At 35.0% G+C, this 9,122-nt stretch overlaps 1 protein-coding gene across 1 annotated transcript; it reads left to right on the forward strand.

Annotated features, from left to right (window-relative positions):
- Positions 1-41: 41 nt before the first annotated feature.
- Positions 42-2,221, forward strand: LOC107592252 (tubulin--tyrosine ligase-like protein 12). Its single transcript, XM_016281669.1, has 3 exons — positions 42-69; positions 1,054-1,238; positions 2,053-2,221. The coding sequence occupies exons 1-3, from the start codon at positions 42-44 to the stop codon at positions 2,182-2,184; spliced, it is 345 nt and encodes a 114-aa protein (XP_016137155.1). The 3' UTR covers positions 2,185-2,221.
- Positions 2,222-9,122: the final 6,901 nt, after the last annotated feature.

Consider the following 9,122-nt stretch of genomic DNA (forward strand, 5'->3'; position numbering starts at 1 on the left):
TCTTCCTCTCTCAACACAGTCCTGCACAGTGACCAGAGAAAATGGCCTGCAGGTTGCTGATCCCACCAGGTGAGGGCAGCAGTGAGCCGTTAGGCAGGCAGTCAAGTGATCTTATTGGGAGCATTTTTATGTTTGTGATGATAAAAGGATAAAGGAAAAATATCTGATATATATATATATATATATATATATATATGTATGTATATATATAGGATTTCTGACGTTCAGTAGGGAATTTTTGGGATAATAAAAAGGAAGGTCAACGTACACTGAAGATCCTTACTGGTGACTGCAGATAGATAGGAAACACATATGCACTAAAATAAATGTGTGGTTAACAGATGACTTTCTCATCAATGTGATAGAAACTCATCTGACATCGTTTGGGTGAGCTATTCATTTGTAAAAAAAAATATTGTACCTGTTTTTTAGGGTAATGTACAGTAAGATCAGTAAACTTTTTACACTTTCATAAAAACAGGCTAATTCTCATACTATTTTAGTTATTTAGGTTTTAAGTTGGTACCTTTTTAAATGTTCCATTTGTGCAAAACGCAGTGTAAAATTTGTATGTACGTAACAATGATTCTGCTGTCTTTCTCATGGGTGCAATAAATAACCTTTTTAAGTTTTTTAAAAGAGCAAATGAAAAATGTTGTCAAAGTTTGAGCTATATCGCCTAGCCCTATCCTGTAATAAAGATGATAACACACACACAACTACATCGTTTCTGTCTTAAGGTTGAAGGCCTGAGACTGTAACTAGGCTCTAACTTTCTCTAAAAGATAAGATAAGATGCTTTTCACATAATCTGAGTGTTAGACAACACTTTTTTATTTTCTGGTACTTATATAATTAATATATGTAAAGGTGAGGTGGATATTGGAAATAAACACCTTCAATTGCTGTTATTGTTATTAGTATTTTATTTACTATTTAATTTACTAAAACCCATGGCCTTGTATTTGCTAGCACCATGCTCAACTGTTTGAGCATCAGGAACTTTTGGTTTTGTTGATTTTGAAAATGGTGTTTGTAGTGTGTTTCTTGTAGATCACGCCTGGACGTATAGGGTGGAAAGTGCCCGGCAGCAGCTGCTAGAGATTCCTGAACTGCTGATCTGGATGGCCAGTCTGATGGGTTTGCCTTTTCACGGAGAGGCACCTGATCCGGACGTCGTGGATCTGGTCTTGGACAGCATGTGGAAATACAACCAAACCTATCAGCTTTCCCAGGGGGTAAGAGAAAGAGAAGGAATATTCTCTTTAAGGAATAGTTCACCCCAAAATTTATATTTGTTGAAAATGTACTCACTGTCAGGCCACCCAAGGTGTAAATGAGTTTGTTTCTTCATCAGAACACGTGGAGAATTTTAGCATTACATCACTTGCTCACCAATGGATCCTCTGCAGTGAATGGGTGCCGTCAGAATAAGAGTCCAAACAGCTGATTAAAACATCACAATAATACACAACTCCAGTCCATCAATTAATGTCTTGTGAAGTGAAAAGCTGTATGTTTGTAATGAACAGATTCATCAAGGCATTTCTGACTTCAAACAGTTGCTTCCGTCTGAAATACAGAGTCTTTTATCCATAATATTGCTTTCTCAAGTGAAAAATTAATCTCATCCATACTAGGACAGAAATATGCACATATTACAAGTGACAACAGTCCAAAATATTTCTCAACAAATATATCAATGGATTTTGATGTGAGAGGACAGCAGGGGATGGACTTTTTTCCCTGGGGGAAGTGTTATTATGGATTATGTACTGCTATATTAGCCAAAAGCGACGGTTTCAAGTCAAAATGCTGTAACAATGGTCGTTTCTTACAAACACACACTGGAGTCTTGTGGATTATTGTGATGTTTTTATCAGCTGTTTGGACTCTCATTCTGACGGCACCCATTCACTGCAGAGCTGAGCAAGTGATGTAATGCTACATTTTTCCAAATCTGTTCTGATGAAGAAACTCCTCTACATCTTAGGTGGTAAATAAGTAAATTTTCATAAAATTTTCGTCTTTGTGTTCTGTGTGCATTCTGAGATATGTTGCTGCAGTCTGCAGAAGAAAAGGTGCCTGTGTGGTACATCATGGATGAATTTGGATTTCGGGTTCAGCATTCTTCCCAGCCGACTTGCTGTATGGCTCCTCTGTTCTACACTCCACAACAGATAGCTTACTCGGTGCTGTGGCCACTACAAGACCTGGAGAATGGAGGTATGCTAGTATACACAAAAATATGCGTAACAAAGCAAGAAGTCATGTTCAGCACATCGCAACTTTCAGGTACTTTTTAATATAAATGTTGTGAAAATGAAATGTTGTGAAAGGACAGATATCAAACACAGACACCCTGAATACACTACCCAGAATATATTGTAGGGGAATTTACAGTTAAAACCCAAGGACCAGGTTTGATGAATGAAGACCAGGAGTCAGAGATGCAATCAATTGAAGAAAAAATTACAGAAGAAAATATTTTGCAGTTTCATCAGCAGGAGTCAGCTTCAATTATACTCTTAATAGAGGTCACTAAATACATCACTACATGCTGTAGGTAAAAAGGATACTGATTGGTCAAATCATAGAAAAACAAGCAAAATCTTAACAGATGTATATATAGTTAATAAAGCATATCTCTGAAGGTTATTTAGGTGACAAGCAATTAGAGGTTACAATCAACCAATGTTCCCTTTAATATTTTTTCTTGCTGAGCAAAACTTCTCTCTGTTGGGCAAACATTTCAGCCACCTGAGCAAAAGCATTGTTTATACAAGACCTGCACAGCGCACACACAAAAAAAGTGCATAACTTTTATCTTTAATGTGCTATTTATAGTTGATTTGATCCTTAACGTAACTAAATGATGCACATTTATGGGGCTAGAATTGTTGCATTATTCCAAATAAATAGATTATGATCCACAAATAAATGTAAAGTGAATAACAAAAATTAAACATATTGATAAATAGATAGAATGAGATCCACAAATAAATCTTTGACTTTCACAAACATGAATTAAATTCACAAAAAATAAAATAAATGAGATTTGCAAATAAAAGACAAGTTTACAAATATCTTTTTATGTCACAAGCACAACTTTGCCTGGCATTCATTTGTGAATCACGTCGTGTGCATTTGTAGATCGCTGCACACATCTGTGCATTTTGAAACATTTCTAGCGTCAAGACACTGACAGCCCACAAATGCATGGACTCCACCCACTGACTACTCAAGCCAGTCAGATAACAGCCTCACTTCGCTCACCAATCAAAGCATGTTCTCGCTATAACCAGTCACGTTTCGCTGGACAATCAGGGCGGGAGCAGATTCATTTTGCACCCATTTAAGGAACTACACTATGGACTCTTCGTTCAAATTGAGCTGAAGTGCTGTTTGTGTGGTTAAAAACTCCTATTTCCAAAAGATTATTGGAGTGTAAGGCTTCTTTATATCTCCATCAGGATCATTCATAGATCCCGAGCATCATCAGTAATACCCTCACGATGCGTCCAAAGAAAATAGAAATTATTATAATCAGTGATACTGTCTACACTGGACGAGGCGTGACACGATGAAGGACAAACGTGGGCCCGGTTGCAGTTACAGTTGTTGCAGCGCAGCATGGCAAGCAGAGTAGACATGGCATAAGACATGGCCTTTTAAAGCACAATTGTGGTGACAAATATAGGACATAATAACACGTATAATATCAAATATGGGCCCAAATGAGCATCACTGCAGCATGTACTGGGGACGTGTGAGTGGACGATTTAAATAAAAGCAGTGGATTTACTTTGGATGCTGTTAAGTAACTTCAGTAAATTATATTCAGTTAAGTAAATTCTTATAAATTATTGTTTGCGTGATCGTGTTTTAACCAATAAATATCTCATCTTACATTGTCGTGGATTTTTCTTGGGTGCGGCCAATGAAGTGGAGAAGCAGAGTTCCAGATGTCAAAATAAGACTTTATTTAACAAAGAAACAAAGCCGGGAAGACAGTCACAGCATTCCAAATCATTCCAAAGTCTTTGTTTGTCAGCTCATATTATATACCCTTTGTTCTCTCCAAATTTGGTCATTTTCTGTTTTTTCTTTGTTCCGGTTATTTTTTATTGGTTATAGATACCTGATTTGCCACAATTGTTTCCAACCCTTTTGGCCTTGTTTTTTAATGGTGGAATGTGGTCCGATCAGCCATTTTTAAAAAAAGCTTTTATTTCATTGGTTGGTAGTGGTCACATGAGGAGGTGTGCGTCAAATCCATCCACCTGCTCCTGATAATATTAGATTATTTCAAGTTCATGTTTACTGTCTAATGAAAGGTCCACTGTCTAATGAAAAGACCATTATACGTTCATTATTCCCAATATTACATCCAGGGTTAACATAATTCAGCATATTAATTTATATATTGATTACTTTCATTTTCACATAATACTTCAATAAAATTACACAATAACATTCATATGCATTTATATTCAACACACCTGCACCAAATTTAAAAGAAGAACCCATGTGTATATTTTCCTCAAACAATGGCAACTTTGTAATACTTTTATTTTTTGTTTTTGAAAATATTATTTATAATGCTTCATACAAAGTTAGATCCACATAGCTACTCATATACATCATTTAACACTAGAACCACCACAAGGTAAAATGTACCCATGGCTGTTTTTCAAATGTACATAATAGATTTTCAATCAAATTCTCCCAGTCATTGATTTTTACTCAAATTGTGTTATTTACAATCCTCTGTTGTTAAAAAATTCATTATTAATTTGTATTGCAATTTTGATTGTTTCTTGTTTGCTACTGTGTTGATATTTATTCTAGTCTGCCCATTTCCTGAAAAAATCTGAACTATGATGTAATGAATAAAACTATTTTTATGAATACCCCAAGTTTATTGGTGTTGTTCACTTATTCAAATTATAAATTACATAACTAAACAAATTAATTATTAATTAGGTGAAACTGTGCGCTTAATTTTGTTGTATCATACATCCTATATGCAGTGGTGCGGTGAATTATTATTGCTCATTATATTCTATTTAGGCTATTTTAGTCATTTAAATAGCATAGGTTATCTTAAAACATTTTATTATAATATTACACCACCCAAATATGTATTTATTTCCTTGTAATTCTCATTTTCATTGCAGGCTGGTTTATATTTACAAAAGTGATTAGTGTAGCCTGCTTAAAATAGCTGTGAACTTTGAACAACAGGACAAAAACATAGTTAATGACTAAAAATAATAATTGTATGACTCTAGATATACGTAATGAAGACACACACACACACACACACACACACACACACACACACACACACACAGGCAGACTAAGAGGGGGTCTATAAAACTTTTTGTAATCTTTTGACCACATTAATAAAAATAATGTTTTCAAAGGACAACACTACTTTAAAGTTTAAATAAACAGTGTCCCCTACCACTTCAGTCCTATGGTAGAAATATTCTGATTTAAGATATAATTTATATTAGGTTTAATCTGCTTTAAACACTTTAGGTTTTTTAAATGTTTCTTCTTTCTACAACTTTACCCAGGACAACGTGTGATATGTTGACCGAGGAATGGAATTGTAAATTAAAATTGATCCCAAGGCTTCTGTGTGTGACAGCTGTGCAGATGCTGGAGACAGGGGCCCCACTGTTGTGATCCTCAAGCAGTGTGAAAGAGATTCCAGGTTGTCATATCTAGTTTCACCTGTTTATGTTGGAGATATACCATAGTAGTTCACCATGGGAAAAATCTGAAATGAGGCAGTAAATATTAAGTTACGTCCGGGATGTCTGAATATATATTCACCCCGATGACATGTGCTTACATATAAGGATAAAAAATATTAGAAAAACGACACCAGGCAGCTGCTTACTTACTTGATTGATCATAGAAACTCATACGTCGCATATGGATTAGGGTTAGCATAAAGAAAATATGTGACTATATACAACACAATATAAAAATAATCATGGCTCTAAAACACAGCGAAACATTTACTGTAGTTTTAGGTAACAATAAATATGAAAGGAAAAAAAAGTCTTACATTTTTCAGAGCGCTAAGAGGTAGATCTTTACACAATGATGTCAAAACATGGATGAGTGATTTACAACAACAAAAAAGTGCATATAGTTTAAGTTGAATTATAAACAAAAACTCACAGACCCTTGCCTTGTCCATTGTGAAACTGAGGGTCGGACTGCTTCAAACCCTCACAGAGAGACGGGAGGGGTGAGGGGGGAGATACAGACCAGATGTTAAGTTAGTTAACTTAACATCTGGTTCACTTTTTCAAAAAAGCTACATTTATTTAAATATTTTATTAGTGCAATAATGCTTTAAATTTTAAATAAGCAGTGTTCCCTACCACTTCAGTAGAAAATATTCTGGCTGATCTTAAGTATATTTTGTATCAATCAGATTCTTTAAAAGTTTCTTCTTTCTACAAAGATTCAACCAGCATTTTACCCTGGTCAATATGAGGTATGCTGACAAAAACAGGAATATAACTAAACTAGACATATTGAAGTAGGTATATATGCTCAAAAAAGTCCAATCATTAAAAATAGCTTCAGCTGATGGAGATACATTTTTAATAATCATTTTTGTTCCCGCGGTAGAAAATATCTCGTCTGTTAAAACCTAATATACAATATGTATTAAAATTATAGAATTTATTAATTGTGGTAATTCTTTAAGTTTTAAGGGTTCACATGCCTCATAGATCTATATGATTTCACTTTTCTTATTTCTACAAAGATTCAATTAAATTCCTAGTAAATATAAGGACAAAACATATTACAAAAGAATCATGTTGACAAATATGGTTGTTGCTATGTTTTTAAGAAATAGGGAATGCCATATTCCACAACTCCAAACAGATCCTCACACAACCCACACACACACACACACACCCGCACACACACACACACACAAACACACACACACACACACGCACGCACACACACACACACACACATGTCTGGTCAGCTATCCTTGTGGGGACTCTCCATAGGCGTAATGGTTTTTCTACTGTACAGACCGTATATTCTATTGCCCTGCACCAACCCTACCCCTAAACCTACCCCTCACAGGAAACTTTCTGCATTTTTAGATTTTCAAAAAACTTAATTCTGTATGATTTATTAGCTTTTGTACCACAATTTAGGTCCCCACCGTGACACGAGTCCCCATGAGTCTGTGTGTAGTCAGGTTTAAGTCCCAACCAGGATATATAAACCAGTACACACACAGACAAAGTCATTAATCCGTTCTTAGTATTATAAAATGTACTTTGATTAATTCTACGAAGGTTAACACTATTATTATAAGTCTGATAAATATGTGGTCAATACATGATGAAACGGGAATCACTCTACCAAATAAGTTTGAAAAAATGTTTTTAAGAAAGGGATTTTTATTTATGTTTTTTTTTTTTTTTAAACAACTAAACCAGATAACAGATTATTTTTTTTTTTTGAGAAACCTACATTTCAAAAATGAGTTTCCCAGAGTTATCATCCGAGTGGAACTTGTCTTATTTTCTGAGTTTCAGGCATGGTGCAAACATGCAATACAGGAATCCAAGTTTCTTAACCGAACAAAGAAAACATATTTTACATTCATTCAACATATTTTATTCAATATTTTTGAAGGAGTACCATGGTTTCATGCCTTTTTTAAAAGGCTTGTCTAATGCTTTAGGTGCATCCCCATTCAGATTTTCGACATCCAACATGAAATTAAACATGAATGTTGTATCAGCTGAGCTTGTTTCAACTGTTTATTACCATTTTCTTAGGTTATTATATTCGACTCAAATAAATAGGTATTGAATAAACCTTATGTTCCATGCTTTTCCCCCTATACAGACCCCAAAGATAATATCCAAACAAGATCTCTGCGACTGCGAGCACAATTGTAAATTCAAGAGGCCTAGTAATCCAGAAAGCGTTTACATCATATAAGAAAAGTCCCATATGCATACAGAACACACAGCTATAATGAACGCATAATACTGGAGTATTCTCTTATAAACTATTGTTAAAATTTTTAATGTTGATAGTCTGCCCCACTAGCTGATGACACTGCATACCTTTTTCATTGTTTTTGTACCATTTTGTAACAGTTTTGTTACCATTCTGTGCCCATCATCCGCTATTTCTACCAATTAATCAAGCCACTCTTCTTTAAAACATGATGGCATTTTATTTCACATGTCATTGCATTTGTGTTGGCTCTCGTGTTGAGATATTTCATCCGCAACTTTTAAAGAAAGTATTTTATTTCTACAGCGCCTCGTTTGGCGCACATCATTCCCTTTCTATGAAACCTGTAAACCACATTTACTGGTTCTAACTCTATAGTGACACCAACTCTATAATGGTTTGGCCGAGAATTGCAATTATTTTGCATTTACTAGAAAACAATCTAATGCCTTTCCCAACTCACTGTTGCTTGTGCGCAGCTGCCGCAGCATATTATTTCTTCACGTCGCTGATTATGGAATAGATAAGTGTTCCCTCCTGTGTGCCGTTTACAAATTTCCCTGGAGACTGGTTCTGCACAGACAGATACCAACAAGCATAAATAAAGAAGCACTTATTTATTTCAAGGTTGAGTAGCTATAGGCTTTTACTCTTATCAGATAATGTTCCCAAAACACACAGATAATGAGTGCAGCTTCTCCGAGAGAGAAAAGGAGAGAAACTCAGCGCAGCTTATTCTTTAACATACAGACATAGAAAACAACCTAAAGGTTCTGAGTACACGTCCGTCATGACCTAGGCAATCACAGTGAACCTGAGAGGAGAAAACAGATGGAGAGGCTTACTTCTCAAGAACAAGGAAAAAGCACATTTCAATTACAGGATACATTTCAGTGTCTACTACTAGTATATGGTAACTCAGCTTTATTCAATCAATTAAAAAAATATGGTAACACTTTACAATAAGGTTCCGTTAGTTAATGTTAGTTAATGTATTGACTAACATGAACAAACAATGAACAATACATTTATTACAGTATTTATTCATCTTTGTTAATGTTAGTTATTGAAAATACAGTTGTTCATTGTTAGTT

The sequence above is a fragment of the Sinocyclocheilus grahami genome, unplaced genomic scaffold (genome assembly GCF_001515645.1).
Source record: "Sinocyclocheilus grahami isolate Dianchi unplaced genomic scaffold, SAMN03320097.WGS_v1.1 scaffold151.1, whole genome shotgun sequence".
Classification (NCBI taxonomy): domain Eukaryota; kingdom Metazoa; phylum Chordata; class Actinopteri; order Cypriniformes; family Cyprinidae; genus Sinocyclocheilus; species Sinocyclocheilus grahami.

Excerpts from the sequence above, each read along its gene's own strand:
- LOC107592252 (XM_016281669.1), top strand. The coding sequence starts at position 42 with ATGGCCTGCAGGTTGCTGATCCCACCAG. Across the intron at positions 70-1,053 it reads CAGGTTGCTGATCCCACCAG|ATCACGCCTGGACGTATAGG; the intron begins GTGAGGGCAGCA and ends TGTTTCTTGTAG. Across the intron at positions 1,239-2,052 it reads CCTATCAGCTTTCCCAGGGG|ATATGTTGCTGCAGTCTGCA; the intron begins GTAAGAGAAAGA and ends GTGCATTCTGAG.